Source organism: Glandiceps talaboti, chromosome 7 (genome assembly GCF_964340395.1).
Source record: "Glandiceps talaboti chromosome 7, keGlaTala1.1, whole genome shotgun sequence".
NCBI classification, from domain to species: Eukaryota; Metazoa; Hemichordata; class Enteropneusta; family Spengelidae; genus Glandiceps; species Glandiceps talaboti.
Window position 1 is genome coordinate 25225563 of NC_135555.1, and position 26177 is coordinate 25251739.

General features: G+C 36.9%; 2 protein-coding genes across 3 annotated transcripts in view; one reads left to right on the top strand and one right to left on the bottom strand.

Moving 5' to 3' along the window:
• Positions 1-379: 379 nt before the first annotated feature.
• On the bottom strand, positions 380-9878 carry LOC144437646 (uncharacterized). 2 transcript variants are annotated; one of them, XM_078126632.1, is made up of 6 exons: positions 9668-9878; positions 5128-5372; positions 4409-4635; positions 2996-3129; positions 1644-1830; positions 380-828 (listed from the first exon to the last, which is right to left on the bottom strand). In XM_078126632.1, the coding sequence occupies exons 2-6, from the start codon at positions 5352-5354 to the stop codon at positions 572-574; spliced, it is 1032 nt and encodes a 343-aa protein (XP_077982758.1). In that variant the 5' UTR covers positions 5355-5372; positions 9668-9878; the 3' UTR covers positions 380-571. The 2 variants fall into 2 exon arrangements, with proteins under 2 accessions (XP_077982758.1, XP_077982759.1); XM_078126633.1 differs by having other exon boundaries at positions 2996-3108; positions 9668-9876.
• A 10602-nt stretch (positions 9879-20480) lies between these two features.
• The window catches only part of LOC144437116 (putative phospholipid-transporting ATPase IIB), an 82114-nt gene continuing 76417 nt past the window's right edge, over positions 20481-26177 (top strand). The window contains exon 1 of the mRNA XM_078125970.1: positions 20481-20675. Coding sequence (XP_077982096.1) covers positions 20491-20675 — 185 coding nt within the window. The 5' untranslated portion in view covers positions 20481-20490. The remainder of the gene's footprint in view (positions 20676-26177) is intronic.

A 26177-nucleotide genomic window follows, 5' to 3' on the forward strand; every position in this document is an offset into this window, starting at 1 on the left:
CCATCGTGTAAGTTGAGATTTGAGGTAGTAGACATATACATATAGAGGTATAGTGTACAGCCCTTTGCAAAATAATCATTCTCTCAAGTCAGAACATATTTTTTCGCTGACAGAACAAAGTAATTTGTATTTTCAGCTATACACCTTGCGAAGGAAAACACACTTTAGGGACACTGTGGAAAAATTCTATAGAAACCTGACAGTGTTTTATGTATTATTACTATAACAATCTATAAATTATGCGTTTACAATATTACTCACTAGTGCTGTGAAGTATGACGACTTTTGACGCTAACGGTGATGCATCGTTTAATAAAAAAAAAAAAAAAAAAAAAAAAAAAAAAAATAATAATAATAATAATAATAATAATAATAATAATAATTACAACAGAAAGACAACTACATTGTATGTGTGTCTTCATTTGGAGACGCTATCGAAACTCTCAATAGAAACATTTATCGGACTCTTGTCTATGTCACAGTGAGCTGTTTTCTAAGTAGATTAGCCTTGTTTGCAATTAATTCAATTGGATAAATTCCGACAATATGTAAATCTGTGGCATGGTTGTTTTTAAACGGTTGTTGGCTCCTTTTGACAAAGTCCAATTTGTCTATAAGACCTTGTCACGTGTTTGATGCCATCTCGAAGTCGATAGGCTGTTACGTCATCACACATTTGAGTACTTCGGTGGATGCAACGTCTGTAACCTAGGAGACTATTACAAGGAGCTTCATCTTTTCGGAGTTCGTGTATGAAATCTGTATCACAATTGATAATTGATGACAAACCACACTTCCTATCTGTAGCGTTCTCGTTTTGTGTCATCCCTGAAATAAAGACATATGCAGTTGATGCCCTATGAAATTTATAATGTATCGATGAAAGGAAGCAGATTTTCCACAACTCTACCGAAAATAGTGTTCGGCGTTTAAATGTGATGGGTCATTTGAAGCAAAATACACAAAAGCGATGCGTATGTGTCATGAATGATGATTATAACATTATCATGCAAATGTTAAAGAACTGAAAAAAATAGAGTCCGTTGCATATATCAAATCGATATCGCGTAACGAAAGAATTGATACAGCCAAAGGAGAACTAAAGCTTTGCATCTAAGACTATGGTACGATATTTCTATACACTGTAGACATCTAAGACTATGGTACGATATTTCTATACACTGTAGACATCTAAGACTATGGTATGATATTTCTATACAGTGTAGGCATCTAAGACTATGGTACGATATTTCTATACACTGTAGGCATCTAAGACTATGGTATGATATTTATATACACTAAGACTATGGTACAATATTTCTATACACTGTAGGCATCTAAGACTATGGTACGATATTTCTATACACTGTAGACATCTAAGACTATGGTACGATATTTCTATACACTGTAGGCATCTAAACTTGATCGTCTGTTTATATTTACGACAGGTCAAATTTAATCCATCAAGTGTACATGTTTCAAAGGTTAATATAAGCTGCGTGACGGCTTTGCAATTGATGCAACGTTGTCATTTTCATATCAAATTTGCTCTCACGTGGCCCGACATCAACCAATCATAAACACCTATATTGATAATTGATTTGCATACTTTTCAAATTATGAATGATGGGCATGTTGTTTACCTTGAACTTGAGCGTGTCTTCTTTTTCTGTTTTGATGTTCTGTTGGTGTAAGTAGAGCATTTACATCAATCTCCGGACAAATGTCGTCTGCTTGGAATGACGACACTATCTTCATGACAGCCGATGTAAAACTTTGACTTTCACATACAGTTGGAATAAGTTGCCTCGAAATACAATCAACATAAGTCTGTTGTGTAAACAAATAAAACAATTCATAAATTTGTCAATATTTTTACTAGAAATGTGAAACTACATACTATACACTAATACTCATTTATAAAGTCAAATTTCATGACATCCCAAACAGAATATATTACTCCGAGAGTACTCATATATATCTAGGCGATTTATTAATGATTAGATCCACCCGTCGTTCCCTTCGGTCGCAATCCGGTAGCGTGGTGAATTTGCACCAACCGATAGGGAACACTGCATACTATGGTGATCGGGCCTTCTCTATTTACGGCCCACGCCTTTGGAATGCCCTGCCACCATGTCTTCGTTCTTCACATACTTTGAACAGTTTTAAATCTGCCTTGAAATGTCATCTTTTTAGATCTCATTATTCTTAACTTTTAACTTTTTTACATTTCAGTTTTTTAAATGTCATTCCGTGTCTTTGTATTTTTATCCTGTTTCATATCATGTTTATACTTGTGTATATGTACATTTTAAAATACTGTTATACTTTTGTTCAGCGCATTGGGATTGTTTTAATGTAATGCGCTCTATAAGAAATAAATATTATTATTATTATTATTATTATTATTATTATTATTATTATTATTACTAGTGCCATCGTTCTTCATCATATTCAAGAAATTGTCGTTATGAAGGGTTCACTCTACAACTTTCATATCAACATTTCTATAAATAACACTCCATATCGATGACTCTCTCCTCCCCATATCTATAGCCGTACAAATCTTAATTGGTACACCCCGAGATAGTGGCATGCTGACAGTGACAGCCCTCACCCCGGGTCACACTCCATCCCCACCCCGGGTCACATCGTAGGTTAAATCTACATCAACTCACCTACACATAGACATTTGACTTCTAGATAAATAAGGACATTATAAACCCTAGAAATAATTCTTGTATGGTTTTGTCGGTTGTTAATCTTATTGTAGCTTTTGTTATAATTTTCGAGTCGCCTCAAAAGTTCAAATGAAATCATATTATGAAAGACAGTGAACAGTTAATTGTCAATTAGGCTTTCTGATAGTAATTCGCTATAGTCACAGACAAGTAAGAAAGCGCAGTACTGTACCAAATCTGGCGATAATAATAGATTAAATTAGTCTATATTGATGCTAGGAACCAATGAAAACAAGGGAACTGTTGTTTACCTGAAGACCTAGGCAGATAGCATCATCGTCATTATTTGCAAGTCTCACTGTGTTGATGAATTGAATGCCGCACTGATTCAATGCGATGACGTCACAGCCAACGGCGTGAGAATCTTCAAAGTGAGTAAAGAAACCTGTCACGTGACGTCATATCCGTTTGATTCAAGTCATGATGGCAAGCACGTCGGAAAGATTGCAAATCAGCATTTGATAGCAAACACAAAGATGTGAATCGGAAAGAAAGACAGAAACGCACTTTGATGAGTAAAGTTGAGTGAGAAATCGAAGAGAAAGATTCTTGAGGGCAGATGATTCGATAGTTCGAGAAAACTTTAAGTTAGCTTACATGCAGAGTAAAGGGAGAGCGTTATATTACACTTTACGCCTGCGTTTTATTTTAGCAAGTCTTAGAGTAGCTTAGCATTACAAGACTGAATATATTAATTTTGTCTTTACATGATCACTCACATAGGCTGGAGAAACTGACCGGTCCCTTACATGATCACTCACACAGGCTGGAGAAACTGACCGGTCCCTTACATGATCACTCACACAGGCTGGAGAAACTGACCGGTCCCTTACATGATCACTCACATAGGCTGGAGAAACTGACCGGTCCCTTACATGATCACTCACACAGGCTGGAGAAACTGACCGGTACCTTACATGATCACTCACATAGGCTGGAGAAACTGACCGGTCCCTTACATGATCACTCACACAGGCTGGAGAAACTGACCAGTTTCTTACATGATCACTCATATAGGCTATATTAACAATCACGTGCAAATGTTCACAGCTATTCTCTGACTCTGGCAAAGATTCTTCAGTAGATTCCAACACAAGGAAAACATCTTTACCCATTCAGCAATTTTATTTTAATGTCGATATTAGACTGTCGACAGTCGTTCGTGCCTTTTTTTGCTACGTTTCATCTAAAACAAAGTCGTCGCATCGCTCCGTAGCACTGAATACTAATGCGTACTGATAGGAACTGCGAGTGCCGAAGATTGCCGAAGGCACGACACGCGGTTATAGTATTGCTCCGGATCGGAGCGAGGCGACGACTTTAGTTTTAGATAAAACTTAGCAAAAAGGCACGAACGACTGCCGACAGTCTATGTCGATATTATTTCGACATGCATGAAGTACAAAAAAAGGTTGCCATGGAAATTTTATGATAAGTGGTATAGCCTCGATCACATCATTTCTACAGTTCATCTCCTGTGATAACATAATTATTGTCAAGGAAAGTCGCAATATGGATAACAAGATTTCGATGACTGCACTATGTCAAAAAATGTATTTGTTTAAACGGGCACATAATATAGTTATTTGACATACACCGATGATCAAGGAAATCCTGTTACTCGTAGTAAATAAAGCATTGTTCTATTGAATTTATAAACTTACCGATATTTCCTTCTCGTAGGAACTCAACTTCCGAGACTCTATTGTCGCCATCTTTGTCATAGACTTCCATAACTATACGTGTGTCTTCGTCTGTCATATTCGGATTATTCTCTTTGTATTCATCTCTTGTTATAAACCCGTCTTTATTCGTGTCTGTATTCTGGAATATTTTCACGTGCGAATCAAAATATTGATGACTCGAAGTATGTTCAGTCTGTCTTTTGTATCTATAGTGAAAACCAAACTTATTGTAAGTTATAATCAAAGCTTCCGTAGGGGCATAAGATTTTTTTGTTTACGATGGGGCATTTAAAAAGTGTTTGTTTATTCTATTTAACTAAAACATTTGAATTCACCGTCACTTACTACATGCAAAACTCAAACCTGGTATTCAGACATTGTGTAAATGACTCAGTGACATACTTTACTATAGTACATAACATAAAAAGCATTAAAAAAACTGCGATTGTGGCATCAACTGTGCTGTTAAAGAACGCTAAATCAAGATCTACGTCATCAACGGCATGTTTTTAAATTAACATTGTACTGGAATATTTTGAGACGACGTGTTTTGGCGGCGATATTATTGATTTGGACAAAGTCATTTCCTTGTTCTTGATTTACCTTTTATATCTACGTGAAATGGATGTATACATACAAATAACAACAGTACATGTACAACGTATGGAACTGACAATACCGTGATATGGGCCACTTACCTGATGGTTCCATCTTTCTCATTGGTTGATAAAATCTTAGGTGTGTCACCAGCATCTTTCCCTGTTTGCAGATTAATGTTGTCAACAGGTTTTAGTCCACTAGCTATGTTAGAGAATCTCTTAGCTCTTACATCATTGATGCTTGCATCAAATCGTGCACATCCGGTTACCATGGCTACGACACAATGTAGTAGCAAGATAGACATTAACAATCTGGCGTTCTCCATTTCAAGGTGACCTCTGACCTGGTATCAAGAAGCAAAAGTAAACGTTTTAACATATATTGCGGTATGTAGTAGTACCACACCAACAAATGCAACTAGCGCTCAACAGATATTTACCAGGGTGACACAAAGACCACAAGTTTGAAAATCATTGAGTCATATACTTTAATAAAGTCGACATAAACTTTGAATAAAACAGACAACCATTATTATCATCAGTATTTTACATCACTAAGATCAGTAGTTTACGTCACTAAGATCAGTAGTTTACGTCACTAAGATCAGTAGTTTACGTCACTAAGATCAGTAGTTTACGTCACTAAGGTCAGTAGTTTACATCACTAAGATCAGTAGTTTACGTCACTAAGATCAGTAATTTACGTCACTAAGATCAGTAGTTTACGTCACTAAGATCAGTAGTTTACGTCACTAAGATCAGTAGTTTACGTCACTAAGATCAGTAGTTTACATCACTAAGATCAGTAGTTTACATCACTAAGATCAGTAGTTTACGTCACTAAGATCAGTAGTTTACGTCACTAAGATCAGTAGTTTACATCACTAAGATCAGTAGTTTACATCACTAAGATCAGTAGTTTACATCACTAAGATCAGTAGTTTACGTCACTAAGATCAGTAGTTTACATCACTAAGATCAGTAGTTTACATCACTAAGATCAGTAGTTTACATCACTAAGATCAGTAGTTTACGTCACTAAGATCAGTAGTTTACGTCACTAAGATCAGTAGTTTACGTCACTAAGATCAGTAGTTTACGTCACTAAGATCAGTAGTTTACGTCACTAAGATCAGTAGTTTACATCACTAAGATCAGTAGTTTACATCACTAAGATCAGTAGTTTACGTCACTAAGATCAGTAGTTTACGTCACTAAGATCAGTAGTTTACGTCACTAAGATCAGTAGTTTACATCACTAAGATCAGTAGTTTACATCACTAAGATCAGTAGTTTACGTCACTAAGATCAGTAGTTTACGTCACTAAGATCAGTAGTTTACGTCACTAAGATCAGTAGTTTACGTCACTAAGATCAGTAGTTTACGTCACTAAGATCAGTAGTTTACATCACTAAGATCAGTAGTTTACGTCACTAAGATCAGTAGTTTACGTCACTGAGATCAGTAGTTTACATCACTGAGATCAGTAGTTTACGTCACTAAGCTTAATCAGCATTTACACACTGTTTAAAATCAGTAGTGTGATTGTCTTTTAGTGCATCTAGTATAATACTAAGCGGGAGTTTTGTCCGGAAGTATTTTCCGATATGACCGAATGGATTAGAAAAAATATTAGCAGAGTTATGTTCACAAAAATAGTTCTACATGAAATGTGTGGAATAATCGCTGTCAATGATACCTGTCAAGCGCTACTCATAAGAAAGTTCAGTTATGCGAGTTGTGGTTATATATGCCATATGCAAGATTTTACCTAATATAATATGTGTATCTTGATATATATATATATATATATATATATATATATATATATATATATATATATATATATATATATATATATATATATATATATATATATATATATATATATATATATATATATATATATATATATATATATATATATATATATATATATATTATATATATATATATATATATATATATATATATATATATATATATATATATATATATATATATATGCAGTCGGAATGCGGTTCAAAATTGCTAGTCACTTAAGATGGCAATGTTGCAGTCGTCAGACGAGTTGATGAAATATATAGATTGGGTGGATTGAAATAGCCTTTATAGGCCAAATCAATATCAGCCATGGAACTAGAAGTTTCGATGGGCACTGCATACCCAGCATCCGTTATAGGCCAAATCAATATCAGCCATGGAACTAGAAGTATCGACGGGCACTGCATACCCAGCATCCGTTATAGGCCAAATCAATATCAGCCATGGAACTAGAAGTATCGACGGGCACTGCATACCCAACATCCGTTATAGGCCAAATCAATATCAGCCATGGAACTAGAAGTATCGACGGGCACTGCATACCCAGCATCCGCCAAATCAATATCAGCCATAGATCTAGAAGTATAGACGGGCACTGTATACCAAGCATCCGTTATAGGCTAAATCAACATCAGCCATAGAACTAGAAGTATCGATGGGCACTGCATACCCGTACCCAGCATCCGTTGGTCCTCTCTTTCACAACTTTTACACTTCGTTAGGTACTGGGTTAAAAAACATTTTGAAACAAACTTTCATACTAGAGATGGATATAAAAGCCTGCATTGACAAAAACAGTTCAGTGATTCATACTTCCAATCGATCATCTGTGTACACAAGCGACGCGACCGTGGCCAAAAATCTACAAAAATCCTTGGGAAAAGTCTTGTAACTTATAAAGTTAGCAATCATACATGTAATTGTTTTACTATGGCTGTTAAAAGTACTGTCACTGTGTAGCAAACTTGATACGTGGTATTAACAGGATGATATATGGAGACGATGGACGTACAGCTTCTTTTATCTGTACTTCGCTAGCTCTCATATAGACTGCCTAATATTTTGCATACATATATTTCCACTTTCAGGTAAGTAAAACGTTTAGGAACAAATGGAAAATTTTGGGGAGGGTGTAATGAATACTAGCAACCATTAAAGAAGAAGACCACTCCAGGAAATATAGACACTTTCTTAAACTATGGGTCCTGTCAGCAGAAATAATATATTCATAGTTGCACACTTTTCATGAAAGATGTTTTACACTGAAGGGACCAGGCACTTAGAAGTCATTAATACTTGTACAACCATGAATATATTATTTCTGCTGACCCCCATGATGCAATGGATCATAGCCAAGATATCCTATAAAGCACAAGATCAACTTGGTGAAATCGCACGAATTTGTGTAGGTGACCGTAAAATAATGGAATGGCTCTAGATCTCCTGAAGCCATAGTTTTATGCTTTTATTTTCTGGAGTGGTGTTCCTCTTTCCTACCTAGCAGGATGTTTTAACATATTCCAATCACTTTCTGAGCCATAAAATGGTTGGTATTTTTTTATTATTAATTTAGTTGCCCATTCTGTTATTGTCTATGATATAGGGACGTGAGCACATTACAGTCTAGACACTGTCAGGATGATATGTTGACACGGCGATACATTAACCAATCACGTTTATGCATTCTTCACACGGATACACCAAGTATATAAAGGATAATAACGGGATTACACTGCTCCACAAGAGGTCATTGTAGTTACGAAACAAAGCCAAATGACATTAGAAGCAGTCGAGGACGGGATTGAAGCACGTATATTACGGTATAACGTAGAAAAATCACTGTGGTAGCATTGCATCATCAATTGATATAGGAACGTCTATATTTGAATACCTTGTCCCGAAGACAAATATATACTATTCATTAAAAGCAACGTTCCCTGTCTAGTGTTCAAATAGATTATGCAAGAACTGGGCTAGCAACACGAACAGACCAAAGAAAATTCCAAAACAGCCCAAATGCCACAGACATTTCAGACATTTACACGTAAGGCCTAACTTTGTTCAGGAATCGAATGTTTCTCATCAAAGAGAATTTGACACCAATGAGAGAATCTGAGTCGAAGACCAAGTAAACATTACGTTAACTTCGTTATAGTTGCATGTCACGTGATTAATACACTGGCTATCCTCGACGTTTAACGCTAAACGTATGCCTAATACTCGTAACCAAGCAGTAGGAGAAGTTTATATAGAATTATTGAAGATATACCAAGGCCCTTCAACGCCGTGAATCATTAGCTGCATCAATATTAAACCCAACAATTTCTGTGATATGCATTTTTATTCGTAGGTAAATTTTCCTCTGATTGGTCCGATATTCATTATATGGTGACAACTTACAAGTCTAATTATTTGGTTAGATAAATAAACAAAGTCCGTTATACTCCTAAAAAACCCGGGTCTTCTACAGCTTTTAACTTGATTGTGAAGGACGTTTGATATTCTTATCAGCTGCCAAAATTATTAAAACCGTCACAATTTTATCAAATCAAGACAGAATATGTAAATCAACAATTGCTAAACGTCGATAGTTGTTTGGGAAGACTTGTGCTTGGAATACATAATTGGAACACAATGTATATCTACATCGACTGATGTCAATAATACAACTACTGTACCGTGGACATATGCACTACTTTAAGTTAATCTGAATTGGAGTCGTTGCAGAAAGATGGATTTAAACTTGAACGTGATTACGAAACAAACCAGGCATATAACGAGTGTAGTTTTACCAATACAGTATGATATACTCACCCTTTGTATAGTACCACCAGTACTAATGCTGGCCGTAATTAACTCTGGTGGAATCAAGGACGGCTATATGGTATTGAAGTCTGAGCGTTATGGTAAATCCAACGTTGGCCCTATATGTGTCTCTTCGAAGTGTTGTGTCCATCAACTGCTGAGAACGAGTGTTTTGGGTCCTTTTATACCCACTTCTAGGATACTAACGTACGTCAACACCGAGATATCGTTTTGCGTGCGGTGTTTATCAAGTTTGCATTACATGTAACATGCTCTGAAATTGACAGGCCCGGGCTCTTTGTAAATGCGGATTACGACACCCGGAAGGAGTACGCCTACTCGTGAGGGCGGAAACGTTTTAGATGCTAAGAGAATGCCACGAATGGATATGGGGGCCCGCTATTGAGTACACAGGAAGGTAGTCCTGCTTGTAGAAGAAGTGTAAAGTTGGGACTCGATTCTATCATTGTGCCTTCGTGTTCAGGTACTGTCAGAATCGAGCCCCACACTCCGTCTACAAGCAGAACTTATACATAGTACAACCTACGGCAAGACGTTATAAGTGTAGTGTAGTGTAGTGTAGTGTAGTGTAGTGTAGTGTAGTGTAGTGTAATGTAGTGTATGTCCTTGTCAAAGGACCCACCTCCATCCCCATCCCAACCCCCATCTCCATCCCCATACCGACGGAAGAGATGGAAGCTACAATGAAGATAAATTCACCTGTCCAATCCTTTAGAGACAGTTCTACCGTTGCGTTTGGAGTGCAAAATAAGAAACATCCTCACAAGTCGATATTAAAAATGCACAAAAGTCATTGATAATGCACTCTCTTCAATGAATGGCCGTAAGTCACTGACGTTTTCACAAATGGTTGACTGTGCCTGAGACCGGACATACACATTCTCTCTCTCTCTCTCTCTCTCTCTCTCTCTCTCTCTCTCTCTCTCTCTCTCTCTCTCTCTCTCTCTCTCTCTCTCTCTCTCTCTCTCTCTCTCTCTCTCTCTCTCTCTCTCTCTCTCTCTCTCTCTCTCTCTCTCTCTCTCTCTCTCTCTCTCTCTCACTGTTGTTATAATCCCTGTAATAAGTTGAATCACCTTCACGTATAAAGACATAGGTACGTGCCAATAGTGCAATTCGTACGGAACTACATCATTCTTGAAAAAAAATACCACTTTAATACAGATACCGGTAGTCGGGGAAAAGACAGTAAAGGCAAACACAGTGTGAATTAGTGAAAGGGTCACACCAGGTGGCGTGAATGCTAACGGAAGGCTTAAAGTCAAAATTCCGTCATGTGGGTACATGTAGCCGGTGGTTTCCTGACTTATCGAATGGAGGAGAAAGAGCTATTGACGATGACAGACAACGCACACCGTTACAATAAAGAATGAGTACCAGTGGTAGAGTGCATAATACGGGCATACATCGATGAACTGTACCTCCTAGGACAATGCCCTTAACAAGTGATACATTTATTTTGTGACCGATTTTGACTCCCGAATTACATGTATACGGATTTTGAACGGATATAATAGAACGACCAGACACAGACTTCCATCCCGCGGGATGATCTGACTAATTTTGGTCAGTGTTGCCAGGGAAGTAGAAAGAATTCTACCTCCATGGTGTTTACAATCAGACAATTCATGTCTGTCCATCCTGCTATCTATTCTAATATATTAAAATCCAGCTTCTTTACACAAAATAAAGAACTGTCATTTTATTTTGCCACTTGCTAAATTATGAAATCATGGAAGATGCGAGGTATGTTGACGCTAGACTGATGTAGTAATTCCTATCTCTGGAAATATCCCACTCAAGTTTTCTGTTAATATTTGGCAATGATATATATTCCATGTGCGTGTAATATTTTCAGAAATGTTATATCTCGAATCATTTCCCAAACCACTGTCTAGGGTATGCCATTTGTGTGAGTCGATATTTGTTACGGTATAAACAACTGTTATCCCTGTCACAATGATTGTTCTTAGTTTTCCGTTGGATATGTCATGATACGAAGATGAGGAATCGATGCCGTCATTTCATATCTTTCTCGTCACCGACGTGACCTAAACCCATGGAGTACGCCGTATTTCTGACTATCTCTGTCATAAAGTGTCGATTTCCTGGGCAATGTTATTGACCACTTAAAGCACTGACGTACATTACTAGTTACTTGTGAAATATGATCTGTTTATTTAGCCTTCGACCTGCAAATAAAGTAGTCCCGATGGTAGCCATCGAGACCGGTATTGCACGAATACTGCCCACTGTCCTTCATCACAACCCGTATATCCCAAGTGTAATTAGAAGTCATCGCATTTCTTACGTTTTTGCTGGGAAATACGTCTCGGTGTTATTTCAGAGGAAAACATGACGGAAAATAATTACTAGAAATCAAAATGCTATGAAATTCGAAAATTAACTTTAAGTTGAGATATGTTTTAAAGACCCAAACGATTGGAAGCTTTCAGCAACAATGCCTATTTCAAAGTCAATACACATTTAGGAGATGGCTAAGACCAATATAACATTTTGCAGAAAAAACTGGGATCGAGAAGAGAATAGTTTATTTGTAGTATATTAAAAACGGATATACGTAAAAGATTTAGCATCAATTAGAGAATAAGTGTTCTCGTATATTGGTCTCTTTGATAGATGCCGTCCCTTTGTATATACTAATATACGTTAATAAAGTAGGTTTTCTAAGCTACCAATATGCTATACTGCTACCTTGTGTTAGCGGGAAATTTTTCAAAGAATGATCCAATGACCCTGGGTAGGTTTGGCCTTGATTTTTGGTTCTTGCTTCATGGTCATAAAATATATGTAAAGACCGTAATCATGCTTACACATGAAACGTGGCGATAGAACCAGGCGCTCGGACCAAAGGGACGCATGATGATTTTGAAGTGAACGAGCGACGTACTTACCAGAGGTTGCTCTTAAATTTTGTAAATGTTCTAACTGTTCTGTACCACTGGCACCAGTACTACCCCCCCCCCATTGTGTGTCGCACTCTGTCTCTATCTCACTCTGTCTCGCTCTATCTGTCTCAATATGTCTCTCTCTGCCTGTGTCGCGCTCTCGCTCTAAAATCTGTCTCTGCGCGCTGTCTCTATTACACACACACACACACACACACACACACACACACACACATACATACATACATACATACACACACATCTCTCATACATACATTAATACACTCTCGTTATGTTTTATAAATACTTTAGAAAGATTTGTTCGTCCTCTCCTATCATTGTAGGGGAAAGAATAAATGTTCATGACAACTCCCAACATTCAAGTTTTTTCAACGTGATCAGCAATAAATTGACTACAACACGACTTGCTTCGATTATCAAGGCTTCGCTCCTATGCGTGCAATTAATTGAATTCTAGTTCTAGAGTTTATCACTAACAATCTTACCTAACTTGACATTGTTGCGTGCCTCACACACTTACAAAAATGTTGCCATCCAACTTTTTCGGCCATATTCTTTTTTAGAAACTATAGATATATAAAACATCGACAAGTGACGTAATGGAAAGTAGTATTGTTGGCCTAATTTCAAAGTCGCTTCTTATGCCCACTCAATTATTGTTTTTGAAATTTCGTAAAATTTATCTGACAGCTCGCCTTAAGCTTATAACATATATAATGCTTTCAGCAGAATATCTGTGGTCGAAAAGGTTACCCCCCCCCCCGAAAAAAAACATATGACTTTGTCGGATCACGTGACACTTTTTGAAGAGTATTATAATCGTGAATTCCTGCGGTCACTTCTTGGCACTGTTTATAGTTACTAGAAATATAGTAATTTCCCACCTACTAGAGTGAGTAGTTAGCTTTGTTTACCAAATATACAATCTTTGTATTCACTAAAACATGATGACGTCATTTCATATAGGAAGTTATTGTGGTATCAGTGAATTGCCTTGTTTTTCTCATGTGTTATTTTCAAGTTGTTTTTCGATCCTAGTCCATGCGCACAGAATTTGAAATCTCACAATTCTTTGATTACAAAACTAGGTTGGATAGCTGTGGAGTGTGAATCGATGTCGTGCAGTGACGGATGTGGTTGAAACTTATACACCGATACTAATATATCCTTACTACCACCAACCATTTACATTGTTTGGCGATATAATGTAGTCATGGTAACGATCGACAAATTCATTTAGGGCTAAAGCTTAAAGATAAAAACAAGACATTTTTGACTCTATACAACCCTTCTTTCCTGTTGCAATTTATAGAATGATGACAATAGAATAGAATGATGACAATAGAATAGAATGATGACAGTACAATAGAATGATGACAGTACAATAGAATGATGACAATAGAATAGAATGATGACAATAGAATAGAATGATGACAGTACAATAGAATTACAATAGAATAGAATGATGACAATAGAATAGAATGATGACAGTACAATAGAATGATGACAGTACAATAGAATGATGACAATAGAATAGAATGATGACGGTACAATAGAATGATGACAATAGAATAGAATGATGACAATAGAATAGAATGATGACAGTACAATAGAATGATGTCAATAGAATAGAATGATGACAGTACAATAGAATGATGACAATAGAATAGAATGATAACAATAGAATAGAATGATGACAATAGAATAGAATGATGACAGTACAATAGAATGACAATATAATAGAATGATGACAATATAATAGAATGATGACAGTACAATAGAATGATGACAGTACAATAGAATGATGACAATAGAATAGAATGATGACGGTACAATAGAATGATGACAATAGAATAGAATAATGACAATAGAATAGAATGATGACAGTACAATAGAATGATGTCAATAGAATAGAATGATGACAGTACAATAGAATGATGACAATAGAATAGAATGATGACAATAGAATAGAATGATGACAATAGAATAGAATGATGACAGTACAATAGAATGATGACAATAGAATAGAATGATGACAATAGAATAGAATGATGACAATAGAATAGAATGATGACAGTACAATAGAATGATGACAGTACAATAGAATGATGACAATAGAATAGAATGATGACAATAGAATAGAATGATGACAATACAATAGAATGATGACAATAGAATAGAATGATGACAATAGAATAGAATGATGACAATACAATAGAATGATGACAATAAAATAGAATGATGACAATAGAATAGAATAATGACAATAGAATAGAATGATGACAGTACAATAGAATGATCACAATACAATCGAATGATCACAATGCAGCAATTCTTGTATATACGTGTTGAATACCAGTACATCAAAACTACTTTTGGTTTTATAAGGACTTTGCTTGGTGACAACTTTAATACTAGCAGTGTATATACAGTGATCCACGTTTATACGTACGTTTATGTACTGTATATGTAAACACAATGTTCCTTGCTGATATATTTTTCTGTTTTTGGTAGCCAGGGATGGGTTGCTGGAAATAATTCCCTATTGCGGAGAGTGCAACTCCTCGCCTTGACAGTGTATGGGAATGTATTTCTTTATTAAAATCTGGTAAGACAGTATATATAATCTTATGGTTAAAGGCTAAGACGTTGAAAGGCACTGTGTTTCAATTCAAGTTACTATTTTGTCGATGTCCATAAATAATTAGGTTAAAGTGAGATGGTTTGAAAATCTTCATTTCATCGTTGTAACACTTGTCTAGTATGCTATCATATATGTTTATACAAGACTAACAAAGTTGTCTCTGTTTTCACGTTACCAAGTACATGGCATTGTAGAAGAAATACGACTTGGAACCCGCTTATGCCGTTTATGGCCGAGTGTCTCGTTTACTGTTCACTCCGTGACCTTTGCGGTCATAGTGCAATGGTTGTAAAAAAAGGAGGGAGTAATAAAAAATAAATTATTTGCGTATCTGTACATAACATGTTCTAGCAAATAAAAAAAAGTGAGCTACGCACTATAGTTATCCAGGGATGGGACGAAAAGTCTCGATAAAATCTTTCCCCGAAAACGTCAAAATGCTGACATACTTATCCACTGAATTCGATATGTCGTCGTACGTCATATTTCTCCGTGTCATGGAATTTAAATTAAAAAAGCATGACACAGTTGTCAAGGTCACGTGTATGGATAACTAAAACGCGTCAACTTTTTGAGAAGTCGTCATCAGCCGAGTCATATAAGGTTGAGGTCAGAATTTATGGCGGGGGGAGGGGGTTCGAGGGGTAGGGGACATGAAAATACTGATGGTCTGAAAGGGGGGGCACGAAATATTTTGCTCATGATTTGAACCAAATTAAACCTCAGGAACGGTCGTTTAACGAATGTATTTGAACATTTCGCTGCAACAATTCTAAAGCCTATCAAGTATTCAGGGATGAGGTGGGTGACTGCCATGCGAACGTGTTTGTGTATGCCTTAATCTCTCTTTCCACTCCCTCCCTCCCTCCCCCCTCTCTCTCTCTCTCTCTCTCTCTCTCTCTCTCTCTCTCTCTCTCTCTCTCTCTCTCTCTCTCTCTCTCTCTCTCTCTCTCTCTCTCTCTCTCTCTCTCTCTCTGTGTGTGTGTGTGTGACTTTTTGAACATTCAAACCTTAGGAGCAGTTGTTAACCTTGTACGTTTGTAAAATTATTCATTTAATTTACCTACCATACATTTAATTATGAGGCAGTGGATAGCGAAGCGAATTTGTGTGTCTGTCTGTCTGTGTGTGTGTGTGTGTGTGTGTGTGTGTGTGTCTGCCAAAACATCTTTTTAAGACTTTAAGCCCATACAGTGATAATGTATTGAGAGTAAAATTGTGATTTGTCAACTATTTTGATGTCAAAGACCGTTAGACTTGCTATACTGTATATAAATGACCGTTAGACTTGCCATACTGTATATAAATGACCGTTAGACTTGCCATACTGTATATAAATGACCGTTAGACTTGCCATACTGTATATAAATGACCGTTAGACTTGCTATACTGTATATAAATGACCGTTATACTTGCCATACTGTATATAAATGACGTTAGACTTGCCATACTGTATATAAATGACCGTTAGACTAGCCATACTGTATATAAATGACCGTTAGACTTGCCATACTGTATATAAATGACCGTTAGACTTGCCATACTGTATATAAATGACCGTTAGACTTGCCATACTGTATATAAATGACCGTTAGACTTGCCATACTGTATATAAATGACCGTTAGACTTGCCATACTGTATATAAATGACCGTTAGACTTGCCATACTGTATATAAATGACCGTTAGACTTGCCATACTGTATATAAATGACCGTTAGACTTGCCATACTGTATATAAATGACCGTTAGACTTGCCATACTGTACATACATGACCGTTAGACTTGCCAAACTGTATATAAATGACCGTTAGACTTGCCATACTGTATATACATGACCGTTAGACTTGCCAAACTGTATATAAATGACCGTTAGACTTGCCATACTGTATATACATGACCGTTAGACTTGTTATACTGTATATAAATGACCGTTAGACTTGCCATACTGTATATAAATGACCGTTAGACTTGCCATACTGTATATAAATGACCGTTAGACTTGCTATACTGTATATTAATGACCGTTAGACTTGCCATACTGTATATAAATGACCGTTAGACTTGTCATACTGTATATAAATGACCGTTAGACTTGCCATACTGTATATAAATGACCGTTAGACTTGCCATACTGTATATAAATGACCGTTAGACTTGCCATACTGTACATACATGACCGTTAGACTTGCCAAACTGTATATAAATGACCGTTAGACTTGCCATACTGTATATAAATGACCGTTAGACTTGCCATACTGTATATACATGACCGTTAGACTTGCCATACTGTATATAAATGACCGTTAGACTTGCCATACTGTATATACATGACCGTTAGACTTGCCAAACTGTATATACATGACCGTTAGACTTGCCATACTGTATATACATGACCGTTAGACTTGCCAAACTGTATATAAATGACCGTTAGACTTGCCATACTGTATATACATGACCGTTAGACTTGTTATACTGTATATAAATGACCGTTAGACTTGCCATACTGTATATAAATGACCGTTAGACTTGCCATACTGTATATAAATGACCGTTAGACTTGCTATACTGTATATTAATGACCGTTAGACTTGCCATACTGTATATAAATGACCGTTAGACTTGTCATACTGTATATAAATGACCGTTAGACTTGCCATACTGTATATAAATGACCGTTAGACTTGCCATACTGTATATAAATGACCGTTAGACTTGCCATACTGTACATACATGACCGTTAGACTTGCCAAACTGTATATAAATGACCGTTAGACTTGCCATACTGTATATAAATGACCGTTAGACTTGCCATACTGTATATACATGACCGTTAGACTTGCCATACTGTATATAAATGACCGTTAGACTTGCCATACTGTATATACATGACCGTTAGACTTGCCAAACTGTATATACATGACCGTTAGACTTGCCATACTGTATATACATGACCGTTAGACTTGTTATACTGTATATAAATGACCGTTAGACTTGACACATAAAATAGATTATTCGTCGACGTCAAGCTCCCATTTGCATCAGCGAGAAAAAATATACGTAGACACAATCCTGGGCTTGGCTGGTTCTCTCCGCCCTCATTGCCTATATCTTCACACGGTGGGTGATATGGCGGTAAGACATATCGTATATTACAGGCTGGTGTTAGCCATGTCTTCCGTAACGACGACAACATGGGTAGTAAAGTAGAGATGTCACATGCCTGTACCGACTGTTGGTGGTGGTGGGTAGTAATAGAGATGTTACATGCCTGTACCGACCGTTGGTGGGTAGTAATAGAGATGTCACATGCCTGTACCGACTGTTGGTGGTGGTGGGTAGTAATAGAGATGTTACATGACTGTACCGACCGTTGGTGGTGGTGGTGGCCATGGGTAGTAATAGAGATGTCACATGCCTGTACCGACCGTTGGTGGTGGTGGGTAGTGATAGAGATGTCACATGCCTGTACCGACTGTTGGTGGTGATGGGTAGTAATTAAGATGTCACATGCCTGTACCGACTATTGGTGGTGGATAAGTAATAGAGATGTCACATGCCTGTACCGACTGTTGGTGGTGGGTAGTAATTGAGATGTCACATGCCTGTAGTACCGACTGTTGGTGGTGGTGGTGGTGGTGGTGGTGGTGGTGGTGGTGGTGGTGGTGGTGGGTAGTAATTGAGATGTCACATGCCTGTACCGACCGTTGGTGGTGGTGGTGGTGGTGGTGGTGGTGGTGGTGGTGGTGGTGGGTAGTAATTGAGATGTCACATGCCTGTACCGACTGTTGGCATGGTGGTGGGTAGTAATAGAGATGTCACATGCCTGTACCGACCGTTGGTGGGTAGTAATAGAGATGTCGCAGTGGACGAACTATTATATCTACAAATGATAGGTTAACGACCTTAAGGTTTGATGAGACATTTGATGTGGACCTTGCTGTGTTGTAGTAGACCTTGTGGAAATCATGATATCATGCATGCTGATATATTGTGACGACATCTACGACCTTTAACCTTCAATACAAATTCAATATGTAATTGAGTCGTCGTACCACGTGGTAATACAATATGTGTGTATCACGGATACCTTACAAATAACACACATATAGAGTAGTAGTTGTTTCATTTATTATAGTGACATGTGGATATACATTTGTAATTTGAGAGAAAGTAAATACATCAGTCAGCTCATCGGGCTTGTTTGTATACATTTCTAACGGTATTCTGTCTATGGCTATGGTCACAAGTACTTGAATCAATCTGTATGATTTTTTTTAAATGTATGGTAAATAAGTCTTATTTACCATTTTTAAAAAAATCATACAGATTGATTCGAGTACCTGTGGCTATGGTACCATTGGTCACATTACCCACACAATATACAACTAAATCCTGTATCTACATCACAGGCACTTGTAGATCACCGAGAAATATATCAGAATATCTATATCAGAATACAATAAAATGTCGATAAAATTGATAATATTGACGTGTTTTAGCCAATTGTATATGAAAGGGGTAAAATAACACTTGTTTCTGTGATCGCGCAAGTCCACTCACCGCGAGATATAGTCTATATATTATCAACATTTTATTGTATTTTGTTTAGAAACATTCTGATACATATCTCGTGAAACAAGTGTCTGTGATCTACATACACATTTACATATTTACTTATAATTCATTGAAAGACTACCGGACATTTCCATGATATCAAATTAAAGGAGAAAATAAAACCTTCACTATTGATCTGGCAGAATTTTTCGTAAAAATATTCAAAACCGTCTAGATAACATATGGACGTGTATATAGTGTCATCATCATAATCCCGACCAATGCATCAGAGGGTGGATCGGTAGGCATGAACTTTGAACCTGCAACATACATAGATACAGCCATTCTACAACCTTTGAGTTGTAGGGACACACGAGTACAGTGTTGTGGATAGTATCTTTTAAGTCTGCGTTATTTCTACAGTAAAAGTAAAACCACTACCTTGACATCTGGAAAAATTACTTCAACGACGACATCAAAGGTGATAAGGTTAAAAAGATATGCTGGTTGCTTCCGTTTGAAGTAGGTGGAACCACCTGTTGACTTCAATACGGAGACATATGTGGTACTGGTACTACGTAACTACCGTCATCTTGTATTGACTTGAACATTTGTTTTGGCACTACCCTAGTTCTATTTTTATTTTTCAAAACCAAATTTAGAACAACATATTGATTTTACGAAAATGGATGTCAACCCAAATTCTATCAATTCACAATATCGAGGATTTGGAAGTGATGATGGCAGTCGAAGCCTGTCTATTCTTGACAGAGTTACGTCGAATGGACTCAATGTTGAAGTCACACATCACGGAACAGGGTATCGGAGTCGACGACCTCGTGGACTATTACAACCGTACCTATTAAACAGGTATTAAAATTTTATATTATTATATTATTATATCAGTACTCGGGTAATGGGATCAGGAAGTCTTATCGTCATATGATTTTGGGCTCATATATATATATATATATATTATATATATATATAATTGACTGGATGTAGATAAAACCACATAAAAGTGCTCAATACGGGTAGTAGAGCGAATTATATACAGGTTTTGAAAATTTGAACCAAATTATATGCTATAGACCCTACAGAACTGTTTCGTGAGGTGCGTATTCCTCACTCATCAGGGGTAGGATGGAATATAGTATCTAAGGAAACGCAGATACTATATTCCATTCTACCCCTGATGAGTGAGGAATACGCACCTCACGAAACAGTTCTGTAGGGTCTATAGCATATAATTTGGTTCAAATTTTCAAAACCTGTATACATATATATATATATATATATATATATATATATATATATATATATATATATATATATATATACACATATATATATATATATATATATATATATATATATATATATATATATATATATATATATATATATATATATAGTTTTGGTAGTACTGGAACTCTTTCTTGGGTGTAACTCGGAGTTTCACGCATATTGCGATCATCAGACACTCTGAGGCCTACTCTCTGGGTGTGCTGTATATATAGAGTGTAGACAATAGAAATACCATCACTATTGTCTGTGTCGGTGGGTAGGTGTTGTATGTGTGGAGGTGTTGGTTGTTATTGTGTGGGTTATTGGGTGCGGACAAGTAAGTGTTGGCGGGTTGTTACATGTTGGGCTTTGATGTTCCGTTAGTTAACGGGTTTAGTTTAGGTGATAGATGCTCTATTGAAGTTGGACAAATAAAACTTATTCTCGTGTCGGCATTTGGATATCAACTCAGTTCTTTTGTTTAATGTGGAGCTTTTGTCTGCTTTAATAATAGTTAGTTTTTCGGTTAAACACAGGTTGCATCGTTTTGTTTTATTGGTGTATGCTTGGGCTTTCTTGCTGATGGACCAGGATACGGAAAAAGGCTCATTGTTTCTTTTCAGTTTCCAAATGTGTTTTGATAGTTCTGTGCTGTTTTCGTGTTTTTCATGTTTGAATGACTGTTTGTGGTTGGCGTATCTCTGTTTGAAGTTGTTCTCTGTTAGACCGATATATACTTTTGTTTGTTTTCCGTGGACGGTGGCTTGGTATACGATGTTTTCCGTTTGGCATTCGCCGTTCAGAGGGCAGGTGTCTTTCTGTCTGCAATTACAGGGTTTTTGAGTGGGTTTAGTTTCGCTGTTGGAGATGGTGGCGTTATGCGCTTTGATTATGGTAGCCATGTTTGGCATGCAGCTATAACTGACTTTGACATTGTTTCTGTTGAATATTTTGTGTAACTTAAAGTCTGCTGGGAAATGTTTTGTGATTAGTGTTTATGGCCATGACGTTTCGCTCAGACTTTGTAGAGCTACTTCAGTAGGCATGTTGAAATGAGACTGCTTATTGTGTGTGTGTATATATATATATATATATATATATATATATATATATATATATATATATATATATATATATATATATATATATGTGTGTGTGTGTGTGTGTGTGTGTGTGTGTGTGTGTGTGTGTGTGTGTGTGTGTGCGTGTGTGTGTGTGTGTGTGTGTAATCCCGGAGTTTAACTGAGTAGAAAGTTTGGCTTGAACTTTGAACTTAGTCAACACTATCCGAGCCGGGTTCAATTAGACTTACTTAAAATGACTCACACACAAACTATTTGGTAGATATCAATTCTCTTTTCGTACTTTAATTTCTCTATACAAACATTTGACAACTACTAATAAGGAGTTCCAAATTGACTGAATTGAGATAAAACAAAGCCAGCATATAGTTGAACTCAGTTCACGTTACGTAGGGTCTATGGTTACTTAGCTATATCAAACGACAGTTCAGTAGATGATTCCAAACACAAGGTCGCATTGATGGATGAGGCGATGACAGGTTTGTCCACTGGTTTTTACAGATGTCGCTCGTCATCGTCAGTCTCAGTCCGCTGGTATCCTTAGATCCTTGTAACGCTAACCGTCTCAATATTCTCTCCATACATTTGGTGGGCATGTCTTTGGGGGTATTTAGTTTAAGAATTGTTCATGACACGATGAACCCATCAGTGATATGCAAATTAGGACTAAAATCTGTATTTTTGGTCAAAAATCTGTAATTCAAATCTACTGAGCAGATTGGGATGAAATTTAATGGGGATGTCTGTAGGGCTGTGTACATGAAAATGTAGTCACAATATAATCGTCCCATCAGCAATATGTAAATTTGGTCAAAAACTTATATCTTGAAAACACAAATGGTGAATGGGGCTGAAACTTGGTAAGGATGATTCTGGAGGTGTTATCTACAGTTTTTGTTCAAAACATTTTAACTCAACTGACCCTAGCAACTATGGTCACGCCCTTAGCAACAGTGAAGTGACAATGCATATTACAAGGATACCAACAGAGACAGGTAGGTAAGTGAATAAAGAATTAAAAAAATGTATGTTAATATGCCTAGCAACAAGACCATACCCATAGCAACATCCAAATGATGGTTTATATTGCAAAGATGAAAACTGGGAAGGGAAGGCAAGTGAATAAAGATTCCGAAAATGTATGCAATACGCCGAGCAACAAGCCCACACCCATAGCAACATCCAAGTACAGTTGTGCTACAACCCCATTGGCGCTATTTTTTTCTTTAATTCAAAAAAATGTCTTATCACTACAATATGTGCCCTGTTCTTGAAAATGGGTTACTTTAAAGCAATCTATAGTATCTACTTTGTGTGCTACATTAGGTATGAGAAAGGGTACCTTTTTTATACGTGTTATGATAACAGTTAGGGTTTGGAGGTGTTGTAGGAGCCATACCACATTTCATACACAGTTGCCCAACCCCTGGGGTCCCAGTTTATACCCAGTTATAGATTCCGCGTACTGCAGTAGACCGGACTCTGCCCTTCGTTCTTGCAAGCATACTATTTGCGATGACTTTGTGTATATTTCTTGCGTAATTTATCGTAAATATTTAGGCATCTTTGGGTTTGTTCGTTCATTCATTCATTCATTCAATTACTTACTCAATGACATTGATCATATCACAGCTTTGTCCTATAGTCCTACTTGCAGATGGAGTATGTGACACGATTCTGACAATGTCCCAAATCACCAGAGAAGGCAGAGCTCTGGGACAATTAATTAATGTCAAAATCAAGTCCCGACTTTAATATATACTCCGTCTGTGCTTGACTTGGTCATCATTTTAGATGTCACTGCAGCAATTTTGTTCATTCATCCATCCATCCATCCATCCATCTATCCCTGACCCATCACCCTCCCTCCCTCCCTTCATCCATCCATTGTCTAATCTGTATCTACTGCCAGTATCCTATTATCTGCATGATCTGTTCAACTGTTTTGGGTAAACACACTCTGCTTCAACAAAGTGGTATAAATACCAGACCGAATAAATTTAATAAGTAGTCATTGAACTGTACCTGTACAGTGATGTTTGTCATGGTCGGTAGAAAACGCAGGTAAAGACCAGGTGCAGGTCAGGTCAGGTCAGGTATCAACTGAATTTTATTTATATATTCACATTTAGATCCAAAGATGGGAGTCCGTCATTATATTTGTTGTAGATTTTTGATTAGTTGTTGTCAGATTGTTTTTTTCTTGGCAATGAACCATCAGTGATTTTTTTTTTCAAAATTGCCCTACAATTACTGGGTAGTGTCTTCTGTTCTAGGAATCACACTTTTCACATTCGATTTCATATTTGTTCTTGTACGTACTCTGTGCGTTCAAGAGCAAAACATGTTTTGTCAATGCTTGGCCAGAGCGTCCTGGACAACTATATGTACAGGCACTTTTAAAATGTTGCATGTGAAAAACAAAACCAAAAAAAGAAAAGATGGCAGACACTCATATGGGAAAGCAGTCACATTTTATGTGTAGGGGGGGGGATAGGGTTCCGTTAATGTTGTTTGCTTATTTAATATCCACATGTAGGTAGCAGTATATCAATGTGCCTGATAAAAAGTGCAGAATAATATATGTAGATAGTGTTTTAAAATGATAATCATGAAAGCTATCACGCTACAGCCTCAAATCAGTCAGTATAAAACACAGGTACAGGCCAGGTACAGACCAGGCCAGGTATTGACTGAATATTTTTTTGGGGTTCATCACATAAAGTAATTAGGGTTGTTTCGAAACTCTTGCTTTGGTATTTCTCATCAGTTGTAAGGGATGTCTGCTAAATTGTGTGCTTTCATTTGGTAGTGGAGGCATCATAGAGTGATTGGATATAATATTGATCAAGTGTAGATTGTGTTCTCATTTTTTTATTCTGTATCAATTGTGGTAGCTAGGCTAATGTCTATACCGTCTATATCATGGTGTATCACCACTAAATGGTATGGCCAGGTTCAGTCATTTTTACCAGTGATTCGCTATATGAATAACTGAAGTTCTGTTTTAGTGGTGTATATAATGTTTGATCATTAATATCAGAGAAAATGTCAGACAAATAATTGTAAAACTCCCTTCTTCCGCTCACACTTTAGGTGGGAAATTCACACTGATCCTGATTGGGTCCAATTACCCGAACGCATTAGTACTGTTTTAATGGTTAAAGCTCTGAACATGTGTTACGGATGACAGAATACAACTTTTTAATATTCGCTAAGTTTTGATGTTTTGCGAGGTCACCGTGAACTCTCAGCTGTCATGAATTAACACTTACAACAAATGTTTGCATTGCGCGAATAGTATTCTTCTAAGATGACAACATTAAGTTATTAAAAGATCAACAGTGTCAAATAATGACTGATTACAGACAGTTGGAAGAACAATGACGTGATCACATTGTTTGGCTGGTTTTCATATTTGTCAATATCATTTGCATTGAATTAAGGCGACGGCAATACTTCCGTTTTAGTCATGTATGGTGCTGATTATTTTATTACCCAATCATTTGAGTATTGTATATTTTATGTTTATAAGAATTTAATGGAATAATAAAGTTTGGATTCAGTCTTGGGAAGAGACGGTCTGAGGCTAGGAGCTTCGATCTGCTCCGTGGCCACTTCCAAATGATCCAGGTTAACCATGAACATTGTGTGTAGTCTGAGCTAATTCCCTAAAAGTCCAAGTCGATCCCGTGTACAGAGTGGAGAGCGAGAGAGAGAGAGTAACAATGGAGGAGGGTTACCTTAACAGAAGAGGTTACCACCTAAAATTTGTTACAGTGGTGGAAAAGCCGGCCTTGGACTAGAAGGACCATTGTGCGCGTAATGAGACAAATTTAAACTTTATGAAGAATAATTGACAACCTTTGAGAAGAAAAAAAACAACGCCGCTGGGTGAGTGAGAAATCGATGACTCGATAACTTTTCGAAAGGAAACTTTAATGATTATGTTGCAATGGTTGGAATTCAACTCGAACTAGAACTTGTAAAATATTGCAGTGAT